This window comes from Myotis lucifugus, unplaced genomic scaffold (assembly GCF_000147115.1).
Source record: "Myotis lucifugus unplaced genomic scaffold, Myoluc2.0 scaffold_160, whole genome shotgun sequence".
In the NCBI taxonomy this organism is placed as follows: Eukaryota; Metazoa; Chordata; class Mammalia; order Chiroptera; family Vespertilionidae; genus Myotis; species Myotis lucifugus.
In genome coordinates this window covers 2,615,394-2,631,511 of record NW_005871208.1, presented here as the reverse complement: position 1 = coordinate 2,631,511, position 16,118 = coordinate 2,615,394, and the positions used below count along the sequence as shown (strand labels likewise).

General features: G+C 49.7%; 1 protein-coding gene across 4 annotated transcripts; it reads left to right on the top strand.

Moving 5' to 3' along the window:
- The first annotated feature begins 3,003 nt into the window (after positions 1-3,003).
- On the top strand, positions 3,004-9,711 carry SMUG1 (single-strand-selective monofunctional uracil-DNA glycosylase 1). 4 transcript variants are annotated; one of them, XM_023759727.1, is made up of 4 exons: positions 3,004-3,082; positions 4,043-4,249; positions 7,458-7,759; positions 8,772-9,711. In XM_023759727.1, exons 3-4 carry the CDS (start codon positions 7,469-7,471, stop codon positions 9,297-9,299), a joined length of 819 nt encoding a protein of 272 aa, XP_023615495.1. In that variant the 5' UTR covers positions 3,004-3,082; positions 4,043-4,249; positions 7,458-7,468; the 3' UTR covers positions 9,300-9,711. The 4 variants fall into 4 exon arrangements, with proteins under 4 accessions (XP_023615495.1, XP_023615494.1, XP_023615497.1 ...); XM_023759729.1 differs by having other exon boundaries at positions 3,068-3,082; positions 4,043-4,078; XM_023759726.1 differs by lacking the exon at positions 4,043-4,249 and having other exon boundaries at positions 3,020-3,082.
- The last annotated feature ends 6,407 nt before the right edge of the window (positions 9,712-16,118 follow it).

Genomic DNA, 16,118 nt, shown 5'->3' with positions numbered 1-16,118 from the left:
AAGTAATTGTCCAAGGCCACCACTAGCAAGTTGGCAGAGCTGGGATTCAAACCCAGGCCGTCTGAGTCCAGGGCCCACACTCTAAAGGCCTCTGCGAGGTCACCTCTCCTCTCCAATGCTGACTGCCAGAGGGTAACTGCCCAGGGGATGGAGCTGGGGGGAGATGGCTACACTGAGAGTCAAACACTGAAAACCTTTGGGGCTCCCCGGGCCAGAGGTGGTGGGAGCTGACACGGGTGACACCTGGTATTTGGGGAGGGGAAAACATGGCCCTCACTTCTACAAATATCTATTTCTGCTCTGGAGCAGTGCAGCTAGACAATTTCCCCTTCCTACTCAGAGCATGGAGGCAGGGGAAGGGCTGAAAGATCGGAGTCAGAGCTATGACCTCCAGAGGCCGATAGATGGCGCTCATGGCCCAACACAGCCCAGGCAGCCCAAGGAAACCACAGGAAAACAAGCCTGAAGTTAACCCCTTACCGCCGGCGCTCAGGCCCCAGGAACAGGCTGATGGGTGGCAGAGGGCCCTGTCCCAGGACCGGCTGGCCCCTAAGGAATGAACCAATTCTCTAGGCTCTGTCCAGGCCACAGCTGAGTCTGCTTCTATCCATAAGGCTCTATCCATAAGCCAGCAGCCAGTCACTTGGAGATTTCCCAGAGGCCAGGAGTCTAAGACAAGGACAAGGCAGGTTTGAGGGCCCCACCTCAGCCCAGTGCATCTCTCAGGCTCTGTCTCTGGAAAGTTTATGGCTGTCTATTTCTAAGCATGGAGGTGTGGAGCCCCTCCTTCCATCTTCCCTCAGAGGGACTCACTCGGTAGGGAGGAGTAGCTTGGGCTAGAGGCAGAGAAGGGTCCTAGGTCCCTCTTGGGTCAGCTATAGGGACTCACTGTGGGTTCCCCAAAACTCAATTTCTTCCTATGTCTGGACCCCTATCTCTGGGCTCCTTGGGGTGAATGGCTTTACAGGGACACAAACAGTTATCCAAGTCTTCCAGGAAGTTGAAATTGGGCCTGGGGTTCTAGGGATCTCCATTTGTCTGTCACTCACTTCACTCAAGTCGGAATGTCTGACTTGCAGTGTGTAGGGGCTGCCATGATGAAAAACCGGAAGTGCTTGGCAAGCAAGTGGCAGAGGGGTGGGGTGGGCAGGAAGGTTGTCTAAGGGATGGTGAAGCTCCTAGAATTCTTAAACACTGTTTCCCATTTCATACTAATTTTTGTTAAGAAACACACAAGTACATAGATGTACAGAGATAGAGGAACCTGAGGGAGGTGTCAGTTCTGGAAGCTCGGGGTACTCTTATTTCAGTCATTCCAGAGAAAAGGAATGAAGCAGATACAGGGAAATAGATGTACACAGAGAGGGATAGAGACACACAGATCAGAAGAGGCTAGAGATAGAGATAGAGATAGATTTATTTGGGGAGAGAAAGGCCAAGACACAGAGAGGGAGAGACTCTGACACAAATGAAAGCTCAGGAAGTAATGGATTTTGCCAGGTGGATGAGTAATTAAGTTTCCAAAGTCTTGCAAGGTTGAGAGTAGTTTCTCACCTTTGGTATCAGTGTGTCACTGCTCATAGTTCCCTGAAGCTCCTGCTGCACCCACTAATTTTTTGTCTGTTAGTAGGAGAGCAGGGGAGGCTTGGGAAGGGGGTAGCATCCTTGTTTTCTCACTTCTTCCTGTTCTGGGTTTATTGGTCTCCTTCCTTACTACCTACAGGGAGACCTGGCTTCTTCCTGATCTCAGTCATGGCTGTGCTGATGTGTGCAAGGGATGGAGGTGGGAGGAATCTAGAAGATCGCTGATTTCAGGGGGTTCCAGTCTAATGAAACAGAGACAGACCCAAACAGAGGACAAGAACAAAACTATGAGTGGGACAGCTTTGCACACTGGTATTGGGTTGGGGAGGTGGGAAGGAATGGACTATTAGGAATGCAGCCATGGGATTGCGATGGGTCAGGAGTGGTGTCCTGGACATAGTATTTGAAGGGGAGGGTTGGGAATGATGGGAAGTTATAAGGCTGGGCAAATAGTAGTGCAGAGGGGAGAGAGAAGTCAAATGGTAAAGCCATGGAGACTTAAAGCCATTATTATGACTTGTTAGCTGCCCTGACTGGCTGGTGTTACTCAGTGGTTGAACATCCACCTATGTATGAACTAGGAGGTCACAGTGTGATTCCCAGGCAGGGCACATGCCCAGGTCATGGGCTTGATTCCCAGGAGGGGGCATGCAGGAGGCAACCGATCAATGATTCTTTCTCATCATTGATTTTTGTTTTTTTAAAAAATATCTTTTTATTGATTTCAGAGAGGAAGGGAGAGGAAGAGAGAGATAGAAATATCAATGATGAGAGAGAATCATCGATCAGCTGCCTCCTGCACTCCCCACATTGGGGATCAAGCCCGCAATCCGGGCACGTGCCCTTGACCGGACTCGAGCCTGGGACCCTTCAGTCCACAGGCTGACGCTCTATCCACTGAGCAAAACCGGCCAGGGCTCATCATTGATGTTTATATCTCTGTCTCCCTCTCCATTCCTCTCTGAAATCAAATATATATATATATGTAAAGGAGTTGTTAGGAGATGACAGAAGTGCCTCTGTGGATGTTCTACATACAGTCCTAGGAGGGCTGCAAAGGAGAGAGGTCTCTTACACCTGGGGCAAAGGAGGGCTAGAACTGGTTTTTAACCATGTTAATACCCTCAGGTGGGTTGAGAGGTTGGGGATGGTTGAAGATCCTTGATCCTTAACCCCTTTGGGGAAAGTGTTGTGGATGAGCTATGGAAGGTTGATGCCTTTAGGGCTAGAACCCAGGATCTTCGAGGTCCGTAGTAAAAAGCCTGGCTCTCACTTCTCAAATGTTGTTGATTTAGCCCTGAAGTGAAGAATAAACTACAACCCCCAGCATCGCTTAGCGCTAATTTAGCACGCTTTCCGGGGACTTGCGCATTTCCGGCGGAAGTGGCCGCGACTACGCCAATCGCCTTTCCTAAGCAGAGCGGACTACGATTCCCACTGTCCTCCGCGCCCGGGGGCGGGGAAAAGGACTCGGAAACCGGATGGGCAGCTGGGCCAGGTGAGGAAGTTGGAGGCTAGAACCCAGGGGCGACGGGGGCTGGCTCGGGGTTCACGCGGCTTCGGGTTGGCGGCAGGCGGGGAGTCGGGATGTCTGCGTTTTGGGGCCCCTCGCGCTGTTCAGGGTTCGACCCGGCGCAGAGAGCGCGCAGCCCTTGGAAGCCTGGAGGCCTGCGGGGCGAGGCTTTCTCGTCGGGCGCACGCGGAGGTTTCTTAGGGAGCCTTAGTCGTCTGCCCCCTCGGAGCCAGGAGCAAGGATGAAGTGGTGTTTTTGAGCGCGTGCTCTGTTATCTTTATTATAATTATTGGTTTTAAGGGTTTGCTGATTGTCCCTGTGGATTCCTGGGGTGCCCATAGGGACAGGGGAGTGGAGAGTGTCTTCGATTCTCTCTTCACTTTCTGGGTCTAGTGTCAGAAAGCCTAGGCGTCCAGACTTATCGCTGGGTCACCCTCCACTTCCTCTGCACTTAATGTGACACGACACTGATTTATAAAGTATCTACTAGTATGTGTCTTAAGTCTCTGGCCCTTGATGACTTTAGATAGTGCTTCCAAGTTCCTCTTTTGGGCTCTTACAGTGTTTTGTTGGGGACATTAAAGCTCCAAACACAGTGTATTACAGTTGTTTATCTGTCATCTCAGTGGTTTATGAGCCTGGCCTACGTTTTTTTTTTTTTTTTCATTTGGGATTTCTTCCCCACCAAGAAACAGATTGTTACAGTACCTATCATGTAAAAGACTCCTACATATTGAAAAAAATAAACCTACTGGTGCTAGGTTAGGTGGAATTTCTCATTTTCATTTCATAGAGTTAAGTGACTCTCTAGAGAGAACCTTCTTAGAGTTGAAACCTGGACTAGAACTTGAGTCAGATGACACCCATTCTGTGGCTCTTGCTATCAGATCAGGCTTTGAAACCCTGGAACACTGAAATAACCCTTGTCACTTTGTGTACCCCCAGCCTTGCTGTCTCCAGCATAGGTCTCTGAAATCAAAGGTAGGTCCCACTTACGGCCGAGAGAGATCCCGCATCTGGAGCAGCCAGTCCACTAATGTTGGTGCTACCTGGGGAGAGGCAAAGCTGGAGCCTCTGAGGCATTGGATCCTCCCCAGCTTCCTTCTCAGCATGTGCCTGAGGCCAGTTGGCCCTGGGTAGCCAGCTGGATAGGTCAGTTAAAGAATTCTGAGATCAGACGAGGGAAGGAGTTCCTAAGTTTGGCCCCTGATTTTCCCCCCTCTCTTCCTCCAGGCTAGGGTCAGAGAACAGGTTGATGGATCAAGCTGTTGTGTCAACCTTGAGTTCCTATCTGGGTTACTCTTAACCTGGGCAAGGGGTTGAGAGGGAGAAAGAACCATGGTCTACGCTATGGGAGGTACAGACCTGATGGAAACACCCCAGAGCCTGGCAAGCCCTGGGAAGGGGCAGAGTACAAGTGGGCAGCTGAGCCTTCAGCGAGTCAGGATGTAGAAGTGGAGCCGAGTCCATCAGGAACGGCTCCTTGGTAGGAGGTAGTTTAAATAGGGATGGACAGAGCTGAGCAGGTATTCGTTGACTACTTAGTAAGAGCTAAGACCTTGCAGAAATGGAGGGAAACTGAACAGTGACTGGCCTCTGATCTCAAGTACATTGAAGAGGGAGGTATATGAATTTATGAAGAAACTACTAACCATGGTGACACAATGGTTCTCAGCCTTCACCAACCATCAGAAACACCTGGGGAAGCTTGTCAAAAATACAGATTCCCAGGCCTTGTGCCAGATTACAAGGTTTGCTTGAATACTCCCTCTGCTTTCTCCCTTCTTCTTCCCTCTCTTCTTCTTTTCCCCCTTTCCCTTCCTCCCCCTTTACATGCAACATCTCATTCTTTTATATTATACAAGAGGCCTGGTGCATGGATTCGTGCACCGGTGAGGTCCCTTGGCCTGGCCTGCAGGGATCGGACCGAAACCAGCTCTCTGACATCCCCTGAGGGGTCCTGGATTGCGAGAGGGTGCAGGCCAGGCCAAGGGACCCCACTGGTGCACGATCGGGGTTGGGGAGGGACCGTGGGAGGGCTTCAGGGCGTGTCCGGCCTGTCTCTCCCAGCCCGGATCTCTCCCAGTCCAGGCAAGACCCCAGCAGCAAGCTAACCTACCGGTTGGAGTGTCTGCCCCCGGTGGTCAGTGTGGTGGTCAGTGCGTGTCATAGCGACCGGTCGAATGGTCGAATGACCGGTTGAACACTTAGCATATTAGGCTTTTATTATATAGGATTTTTTTTTTTAAAATATATTTTATTGATGTTTTACAGAGAGGAAGGAAGAGAGATAGAGAGTTAGAAACATCGATGAGAGAGAAACATCGATCAGCTGCATCCTGCACATCTCCTACTGGGGATGTGCCCGCAACCCAGGTACATGCCCTTGACCGGAATCGAACCCGGACCCTTCAGTCCGCAGGCCAACGCTCTATCCACTGAGCCAAACCGGTTTCGGCTATTATATAGGATTTTTAAAAAATATGTTTTTATTGATTTCAGAGTGAGAGAGAGAAACAAATGAGAGAGAATCATTGATCAGCTCCCTTCTGCATGCCCCCCACTGAAGGTTGAGCCTGCAACCTGGACCAGGAATTGAACTGTGACCTCCTGGTTCGTAGGTCAACACTCAACCACTGAGCCACACCAGCTCGGCATATTAATATTATTTTAAAATAACTTTATTTTTCAAATACAGTTTACATACAATATTATATTTTCAGGTGTACACCCCAGTGTTTAGACATTTATACAGTTTATGAAGTGATCATCCCGATAAATCTAGTACCCATCTGACACCATACAGTTATTACAATACTATTGACTATATTCCCTATCATGTGCTTTACATCACCGTGACTACCAATTTGTATGTAATCCCTTCATCTTTTTCACCCATTCCTCCAACACTTCTCCCATCTGGCAACCATCAAAATGTTCTCTGTGTCTATGAGTTGTTTCTGTTCTTCTTGTTCGTTTATTTTGCCTTTTAGATCACACATATAAATGAAATCACTCTTATATCAACATTATTAAGTGAATGTTATTATTTTTAGTATTTGGATGAGGAAACCAGAGACTGGCTCTGGTTACTTTGCTTGTAAGAGAGTCTGGTAGTCATCCCACTTACCACTGAGGATTCTTGAATGTGGGCAAGAAGCTGGACTGGGCTGGGGAGGTTGTAGAATTAGCAGGGGTGGCTGAGTGAATCATCTAAGGCAGTGGTTCTCAACCTTGGCTGCACATTAGAATCACCTGGGAATCTTTTTTAAATCCTGATTGCTGGGCCTCATCCTCCGGAAATTCTGTTTCTTTGTTACTAATGTTGTGGCCCCACCCCATAACAAAGAAAGAGAATTTCCGGAGGATGAGGCCCGGAAATCAGGATTTTAAAAAGATTCCCAGGTGATTCTAATGTGCAGCCAAGGTTGAGAATCACTGACCTAAGGCAAGATGGTTTGGGTGATTCAGGGCTCAGTCTTGAGTCAGATAGTTTGGGTTCAAATCCCAGGTTCATGACTTGCTAACTGCATAACCCTGGGCAAGTTGCTTGATCTTGCTAAGCCTCAGTCTTCTCACCTGTAACATGGGAGCAATAATACCCATCTCCTGGGGTTGTTACGAGTATCCATGGGGTGTATCTGGCACGGAGCACTTGCTTACCACCTGGAAGCTATTGTAATTAGCCCTTAGTAATTAGTCTCTGAGCTATGGCTTTGCACCTGCATCTCATTCTTCAGCACATTGGTTCCCAGGACACGGCTCATCCTGGCTGGGCTTGTTTTGTTAAGGGGGACATTGAAGGTGCTGAAATTTTGCCACCAGTAGACATTTATTGGAAACTTACCATAGCTTACCATGTCTAGGACAGTGATGGCGAACCTATGACACGGGTGTCAGAGGTGACACGTGAACTCTTTTTGGGTTGATTTTTCTTCGTTAAATGGCATTTAAATATATAAAATAAATATCAAAAATATAAGTCTTTGTTTTACTATGGTTGCAAATATAAAAAAATTTCTATATGTGACACGGCACCAGAGTTAAGTTAGGGTTTTTCAAAATGCTGACACGTCAAGCTCAAAAGGTTCGCCATCACTGGCCTAGGAACAGACTCAAGACCGAGCCTGATAGAAAGGAGGCTTGGAGTAGGGGATGGGTTATTCACACCAGGTGATGAGTGAAGGGGAAGAGAAGAGGTCCTTTCGTTACCAAGAACTGAGATGAGCTTAGTCCTGCCTGGAGGTTGGGGGATGACTGATATAGTCTCTTCCGAGTCCAGGAAATGGTAGTGGAGCCCTGGCCGGTCTGGATCCCTCCCACTCTAGGGCTGAGGGGCCTCTGTCCATCTCTTTTCCAGGTGACGCTGACATGGCTGTGCCCCAGGCTTTCCCACCGGGGCCCCTTCATGAGCCTGCAGGTACCCTGGTGGAGCCCCAGCTCTGCCCTCGAAGCTTGGCTGAGGGCTTCCTGGAGGAGGAACTTCGGCTCAATGCTGAGCTGAGCCAGTTGCAGTTTTCTGAGCCCGTGGGCATTATCTACAATCCTGTGGAATATGCGTGGGAGCCACATCGCAGCTACGTGACCCGCTACTGCCAGGGCCCCAAGCAAGTGCTCTTCCTGGGCATGAACCCGGGACCCTTTGGCATGGCCCAGACTGGGGTAAAGGGCTTGGCTGTCCCTGGTGGGTGGAGTGGGAAGCTCAAGGGGGATGCTTGGCTGCATGTGCTGTGGAGGAGAATGTGTGCGGCTGTGGCTGTGCGGGGCTCCCATCCCTTCCCAATACACACACTGGCTCCTGTGGGTCTCAGACGTTCTCCTGGCCTCACTGCCTGTCGTTAACCAAGGACATTAATGGTAGTTCCGTTTCCTCTGTGAGCTGTCCGCTAATTGCCTCTGAGAGCCCTTCCTTCCGCCAGCCCCATCCTTACCTTACCGGATCTCCCTTCTCCCTAGAATGTGGTTGGGATCAGGAGAGGGACCAGGACTACTGGGCCTCAGGAGAGACTGGTTGACGGGTCGGTATGGAGTCGATGCAGCGTCTTCAGGCAGCCTGGGCTCTGTTTCTTAGCTGAGGAGAGGTTCAGACCAGAGCAGGCTTCAGGGCCTGCCTGCGTACCTCTCAGGCCCCGGGATGAGTGACTGCCCCTTGGTGGGGTGCTTGGCAGGTGGGGGAGGGGAAGAGGCTTCAGGGCAGGAGGCTCAATCGCTTTTATTGACCCCAACTGGGGGATGAAAGGTGGTCAATGATGATCGATGGAAATGACAGCCTGAGGTGTGGGGCTGAGAGGGCACCCAGAGACCAGTGGTCAGCCCTGTCCTTGTGCCTCCTCTAACCCTGGCCGCCTTTCTGTCTCAGACCATCCATTCGTCCTCAGTACTACCCATCAGGCTTTATGAAGGGCCCGGTATCCCCGTGAACTCCCTGTACGTGGTCCCAAGGGCTAGTGGGGGTAGAGGCAAACAAATAGGTCTGGACCACAGTCCACAATGAAAAGTTGGAGAAAGAGGGACAAGATCAAACCACAGGACCAGGAATCCTTGTCTCAGGCCTTTGGGTGAGTGGGGGGAGGTGTTCAGGCTAGATCCTCATGGAGCGTGAAAAGGGGCCAGTTGGTCCAGAGAACGGGTGTCAGTTCTCCAGTTGGAACCGTCACGTCTCTCTCCTCCGCAGGTACCCTTTGGGGAAGTGAGCGTAGTCCGGGACTGGTTGGGAATTGGGGGCTCTGTGTTGACCCCTCCCCAAGAACACCCTAAGCGACCAGTGCTGGGGCTGGAGTGCCCACAGTCAGAGGTGAGTGGTGCCCGGTTCTGGGGCTTTTTCCGGAACCTCTGTGGACAGCCCGAGGTTTTCTTCCGCCACTGTTTTGTCCACAATCTGTGTCCTCTGCTCTTCCTGGCTCCCAGTGGGCGCAACCTCACCCCCGCCGATTTGCCTGCCAAGCAGCGAGAACAGCTTCTTGGGCTCTGTGACGCGGCCCTCAGCCGGCAGGTGCAGCTGCTGGGGGTGCGGCTGGTAGTGGGCGTGGGGCGGCTGGCGGAGCAGCGGGCACGGCGGGCTCTGGCTGGCCTGATGCCCGAGGTCCAGGTGGAGGGGCTCCTGCACCCCTCCCCCCGGAGCCCACAGGCTAACAAGGGCTGGGAGCCAGTGGCCAAGGAGAGACTGAATGAGCTGGGGCTACTGCCGCTGCTAACAAAATGAGCGCCCCTGGGGCCCGGCAGAGGGACACATTCAAGGCCCCCAGGTCCTTCTTGGGCGAGCTGATGACTACACGCCTCCTGGACTGGAGCAGGAAGATCCTCCTCGGCCGTCTGGTTGCTGGGACCTGCCACGGCAGTTTTGACACTATTCCGGCTTGCTCTCCTGATTCCTGCCTTCTTCCCCTTCCTTTGAGCATTGCCTTTTTGGAACCTAACTCCACAGAGAGGCAACACCTGCAAACTGCTTGCTTCACTGTTTCTTTGAGAGCCTCTGTTCAGCTGAGTGACCTCCAAGGTCTTATTTGCTATCTTAGAGAAAAGATCCTGCCAGGATGCGCACCCATTCTCACAGAGGAGTGTCCTTCAGCTGACCCCTCTCCTCACAGGGACCAGGACAAAGCACGGGGCATGGGACTGAGGCTGGATCAGAGAGAGGAAGAATTCCGTGTGGCAGAGTGGGGAAGGCTCGAAGACCTGTTGAGACTTGTGAACTTGACTTTGGGCATGTTGATTAACCTCTTCAAGCCTTGGGATCCTCATCTGTAGCGTAGCGTGGGGTTGGTGTGGGGATTAACTGAGATAACACTTAAAGTGCCTTGTGTGGTGCCTGGCACATAGATGCTCATTACACCTCTTTTTTTCTTGTCTCCGGTTGGGGAGTCACTGCACTACAAGGGAAGCCGCTCCACCTGTGGCCTGGGGGAGGGCAGACTTGCCCTGCCAGAGATGGACCAATGACTTTATGAAAAACCCAGCCTGTGATTTTTCAGTCTAAGCATTAAAAGCTCCTAAATCTTTTTGTGTTGGTGCTTTTTCCCTGTCCTGGGAACATGACAGGGTGGAAAGTGGTAGTTTATATTTTCCCTCCTACCTCTTCACTGTTGGCAAAGGGTAGCTGGCGGGTGATGTAAACATTTCCAGTTACCTTACCAAAGCAGCAGGTCTCTGCTAGGGGCCTGTCCAGTGGCTCGTCTTCTGCTCCGGGTGCTCTGGGGAGCAGGTGGTGGGTGGATTGGAGCCTGGTGTCTCCAGCTAACTCATTTCTTATGTCTGTTGCATGGCTGGCTGGTGTGCCCATTTGGGAAAGTGAATCAAGCTGGGAGCAGAGAAGGTCCTGAGACCACCTTAATGAGGAGCACATGGGCTCTCTGGGACAAGTCATCTCCAGCTTTCAAAATTAAGGCTTTTAGTATAAGAGTCTCCCCTGTTCTCTACACCCCAATTGTATAATAAAGAATTTTACTGGTCTTTGTCCTTGGTTCTTTAGAAGGAGCCTCTAAATCCTTGGACTTTCCCAAGTGATAGGAATTTCTGTTATTCATGGTGGATCCCTCAGACCACACCTGAGTTTATGATGAAGTTTGACTCAGGATGAGGGTGACCATGCCAGAAAGACCAACCATGTGATTAGAGGGTTGGGGCTTTGAGTCAGGTGATATCAGCCTCCATGGAGGAGAGGAGGCTAGAGATTGAGTTCAACCATGTGGCCAATGATTTTTTTTCCTGTATCCAAAATGCTTTTATAAAAAAAATATAAACACAAAATGATTTTTTAAATATTTTTATTGATTTCAGAGAGGAAGGGAGAGGGAGAGAGATAGAAACATCAATGATGAGAGAGAATCATTGATTGGCTGCCTCCTGCATGCCCGCCCCTACCCCCCACTGGGGATGGAGTCCACAACCCGGGCATGTACCCTTGACCGGAATTGAACCTGGGACCCTTCAGTCCACAGGCTGAGGCTCTATCCACTGAGCAAAACTGGCCAGGGCAATGATTTCAATAAGTTATGGCTACATAGTGAAACCCTAATAAAAACTCTGGACAAGGCTTTGGTGAGCTTCCTGGTTGGTGGACACATGGATATGTTGGGAAGGTGATGTGTCATGATTCTGTGGGGGGAGGGCACGGAAGCTGTTTTTTGGATCATCCCAGATCTTGCCTTATATGTTTGTTCATTTGGCTGGTCGTAATTGGTATCCTTTATAATAAACTGTAATTGTAGGTAAAGTGCTTTACTGAGTTCTGTGAGTTATTCTAGCAAATTATTAAACCTTAGGGTGTCATGGGGACCCCTGAATTTATAGCCAGAAGTATAGGTGGCCTGGGGACCCTCGAACCTGCAGCTGGCATCTGAAATGAGGGCAGTCTTATTTGGGACTTTGCCCTTAAACGTTGGACGTGGGCTAACTCCGGGTAGTTAGCATCAGAATTGGGTTACAGTTTTGCACCCCCACATGCCTTAGCCGTCTTTTCCTCTCTCTGCTCTTATGCTGTAGTGTAAGTAGTCATTGCCCCATGTTGCAGAGCACTGGCGTAGGCACTGTGGAGAACTTCCCAGCGATGGAAGCCGTTGTTCCCTTAGGCATTTAGCTGAGGCAGTCAGGGAAAGCTTTCTGAAAGAGGTGGCATTTCCGGTGGCCTTAGAGAATGGGAACGTTTTGGAGAGCTTAGAGAAGAGTGTTGTTATGTTCAAGGGGCAAATAGATTAGCATTGACTTGACCCAGTTGGGAGGAAAAACGAGAGGGAAGTTGGGGACAGTTTACTTGGTATGAAGGGTCTTGAATCCTAGACTAATTTTAGAGACTTTAAAGTACAGTTGGGGGAGTAGGATGCACAAGAAAACACCCAACAATAAGTGGAAACCCACAGATGGTAGAGTCACTATTCTTGGGGTGCATCTTGTCAGGGAAAGGTTAATTAGGATCCTGGCACTGCCCTTTCCCGAGTGCACTGTGTTAGTCTGCCGCCATAACAAAACACCACAGGCTGGGTGGCTTCAACAACAGAAACGTATTTGCTCAAGTTCTGGAGGCTGGAAAGTCCAAAATGCAGGTGTCTGCAGGTTTGGCTTCTGCGGCCCCTCTCCTGGGCTTGCGGATGGCCATCTTCTCCCTGTGTCCTCCCATGGCCTGTTCTCTGTGTGTGCACCTCCCTGGTAACTCTCTTCTTATAGGGACACCTGTCCTATTCATCCCACCTTCTGACCTCATTTAACCTTAATAACCTTTTTAAAGGCCCTACCTCCAAATACAGTCCCATTGGGGGTTAGGGCTTCAACATATGACTTGGGGAACACAATTCAGTCTGTAATAGGTACCTAAAGTCAGGTCACTGCTTTTTATGTCCCCCACCAATATCAACCTCCAACAAAAGAGGGTACTCAGGAGTGCTTTTCTCCAGGCCGGGGGTGGGGGTCGGGGAGAGGTGGTGATGTTGAGGCTGGTGAGGTAGCTTAGCTAGCTGATAGGACTTAACCCACCAGACTGGCCCTTCCCCCCAATTCATCTAGAGCAGTGTTTCAGTATAAATAAGTGTCCCTAGGGAAGGGAAGCTCATTGTCTTCTCCCGAGCCAAAGGGAATGGACACTTCACCTGCTACAAAAGTATCTTCCAACCAAATCGAAGTGATTTTGGATCACCTAGAGCAGTGGTTCTCAACCTTGGCTGCACATTAGAATCACCTGGGAATCTTTTTTTTTTTTAAATATATTTTATTGATTTTTTACAGAGAGGAAGGGAGAGAGATAAATAGTTAGAAACATCGATGGGAGAGAAACATCAATCAGCTGCCTCCTGCACATCTCCCACTGGGGATGTGCCCGCAACCCAGGTACATGCCCTTGACCGGAATCGAACCTGGGACCTTTCAGTCCGCAGGCCGACGCTCTATCCACTGAGCCAAACCGGTTTCGGCTGGGAATCTTTTTAAAATCCTGATTTCTGGGCCTCATCCTCTGGAAATTCTGTTTCTTTGTTATGGGGTGAGGCCACAACATTAGAAACAAAGAAACAGAATTCCCGGAGGATGAGGCCCAGAAATCAGGATTTTAAAAAGATTCCCAGGTGATTCTAATGTGCAGCCAAGGTGGGGAACACTGATGTAGACTTTTATAGTCCTATATAATAGGCACTAGCCACGGGTGGCTGTTTAAATTTAAATTAATTAAAATAAGTAAAATAAAAAGTTCAATTTCTTAGTCACTAGTTTCAAGTACTCACTAGCCACACGTGGCCAGTGGCTACTGATTGGACGGCACAGATAGGGAACAGTCCATCGTTGCAGAAAGTTCTATTGGACAGCACTGATCTAGAGATCAGTGGCTTACAACCCTGCCCGTGGATCAATTCACCTGTGGAGGTTTTAGAAAAAAGCGTCTCAGCCCCATTTAAGAGATTTTGATTTGGGAGGTCTGAAGTGCAACCTGGTATCCCTTCCCTTTGTACTCTGCATAGGCAGCCAAGATCAAGGCGGGATGGCACTAGTGCCTTGAAGGCAAGAAGTGAGTGTCTTACCTTCCTTTTGCCAGTATGCAACCCCACACCTGGCACAAAGTAGGTGTTCAGGACACATTTGCAAATACTGCATGAATCTTGTTTTGGAGACCTCCCCCAGGTGCCCAGGCAATAACATGAGGGTCCCCAGGGTTGTTGCTTTTTCCAGTGATGACGATTCAAATTCTGGTTCAAAGGAGTGATAGAGGCTTAAAAAGTCTTACCCCAAAACACACACACACACACACACACACACACACACACACACACACACTACACACACACACCCCGTGTTAGAGGCAGGAGTGGCACTGAGACTGAGGGATGGAGTATGTTTGGGAAGAAAGACACTTTCTCCTCTTGTTTCCCTGACTGAAACAGGATGGCTTAAAGAAAGATTGAGTCTTGATTTTGACTACTGTGTGGCCCTTCATTTTCCTTTCTCAATTCAAAAACACTTACTGATATCCGCTCCGTGTCGTTCCCCACACTAGGCACTGTGGATAGTGACAGAGGTGAATTAGGTGGTTCTTTGCCCTCACGTTGCTCACTGTCTGGTGTTGGGAGATACAGGCATATAATTATAGTATAAATCAAGTGGAAACGTGTTGTGAACAAGTTCTAAACAGTGCTCTGGGCGCACTGACTGAGGAAGTGATTAGTTCTCAGAATGTGGGTAGGAGGTATGTGTGCCTGTGAGCCAGGGCGGTGATTGGAGAGTTCTTCTCTCATCACTTGCTTAATCTTGCTACTTTCATGGAGTGGCTCTTCAAAAAGGGGGCCACTGTGTCATCTCGAAGAATTTCTCAGCCCTGACTGCAAGGAGATAGAAAACAGGATGAGGGGAGGAGCTCCAGAGCCAGGAAACGGCAGGAACTAAGGGTTGGGCGTGGCTCTACGGGAGACAGGAAGTGGGGCTCTCTCTTTGATCTCTTGTTCTGTGAACCTCTGTGATGGAAAACTGCAGCAGGTTCTGTCAGGGGGTGTCCAATTGTTGGAGCCAAAAAAGACCAGAAACTCAGCCTGGACATAGCTGGGTAGAGAAAATAAATGGAATGGAGGGAGGGACTAGAGATTGTGGCCCAGCACAGACTAAATCTCGACTCTTCAAATATTCCTGTTGAGGAGGATGTAGGCCAGCTTTTTTCTATTTTTTCCTAATGCCCCCAAAAGGAAATCATTTCAATTGAAGCACGAGACATTGAGGTTAGACACATGGATAAACTTCCCAGCTACGACCATCAGGTGATGCAGAAGTAAATTGCTTTGGGAGAAGCTGAATTGCTTTCTTCTACAGAAGCCTTACCGCCAGCCTGGCCCCAGCCGAAGCTTACCAGTCAAGGTTGAATTATAATGTATTTGGGGAAACCTCCTCTCCCTCCCTGTTTTGACCCACATTCTGTCAACAACAACAAAAAGCAAACAAAACAACTGCAATACAATTCTCCTGCATATCTTTTTACCCATTCTTCTGCCCCTGCATCCGCTCAAGGCTCAGCCTGATGTCAGTCTCTAAGCCCAGCTTGCGGAGGGGGTGGCTGAGAGCCCAGAACAGTCCTGCATGGTATCGCCTGTGCCAAGTCGGGTTGCCATTTCCATTTTCGTTAATTGAAGCAGCTTGACCCTTATCATTTCAGGCCAGCAATTTCCTGTCTGCCCGTTGGGAGTGTGTGGAGGACATGCCTCAGCAGGTCATTCTGTCCTTCCATCTACCTTGATGGTGCTAACTCACTCGTAGTGCAGGCTGCAGAAATGGCTCTCCTATTGCAGTTGATGGGGAGAAGCCCAGCCTCACACAAATGCCTAGCTTCACTCCTTGGGATCTCAAACTTTCTGTCTTCTTAGGAAGGCCTTCCTGGTGTCTACCTTCAAGCCTACCTGTTGTAATTTGGGCTCCGTTTTGTGTGTTTCTCTGTTCAGTTTTAAGAAACGTGATGACTGATGCAGTTGCCTCTCAGAACCTCATCTGATGGGCTTTCTCTGTGTCCTGGGAGAAGAACAAGATGTCTGTGAAGGAAGGGTTTGCCTTCCAGCCCTGGAGAGACACGCGGTGGAGCAGTGGGGGTGTGATGGCTCCGCTCCAAGTGAATGTGTGTTTTGCTTCTTACCCAGCTTTGAGGAAGGTCTGTGTGTGACCCTGTGAGGTCACTGAGTCACCACCGTGCTCCTGTGTGTGGTAGTGTCACTCTGAGAGAGCCATTTTTAAGGGGCAGGGTGATGTGTTCCCTCTGGACTGTGGATCTACTGGGTATTGCATGCATTTGCGTGCTTTTGTGATCCATGGGAATCTTCTTTTTTGTCTCTGCATTTTTTAAATCTCCCAGGTGGACACTTGTGTAATTTAGTTGGACCCATTTTTGCTGCTGTTGTGTCTTTGTGTCTGTAGTATTTTTGTGTAGCCGCCGCCTTTTCATGCATCTTCAGGGGGCTTGTGTCTTTCTGAGTGTCCTCTGGCTTGTTGGGGAGGGGAGAACAGAAGAAGGAGCCCAGACACGAAGGGGAGCCGTCGGGATGGGGGGAGCGCGTTGGGAGGGGTGCGCTGC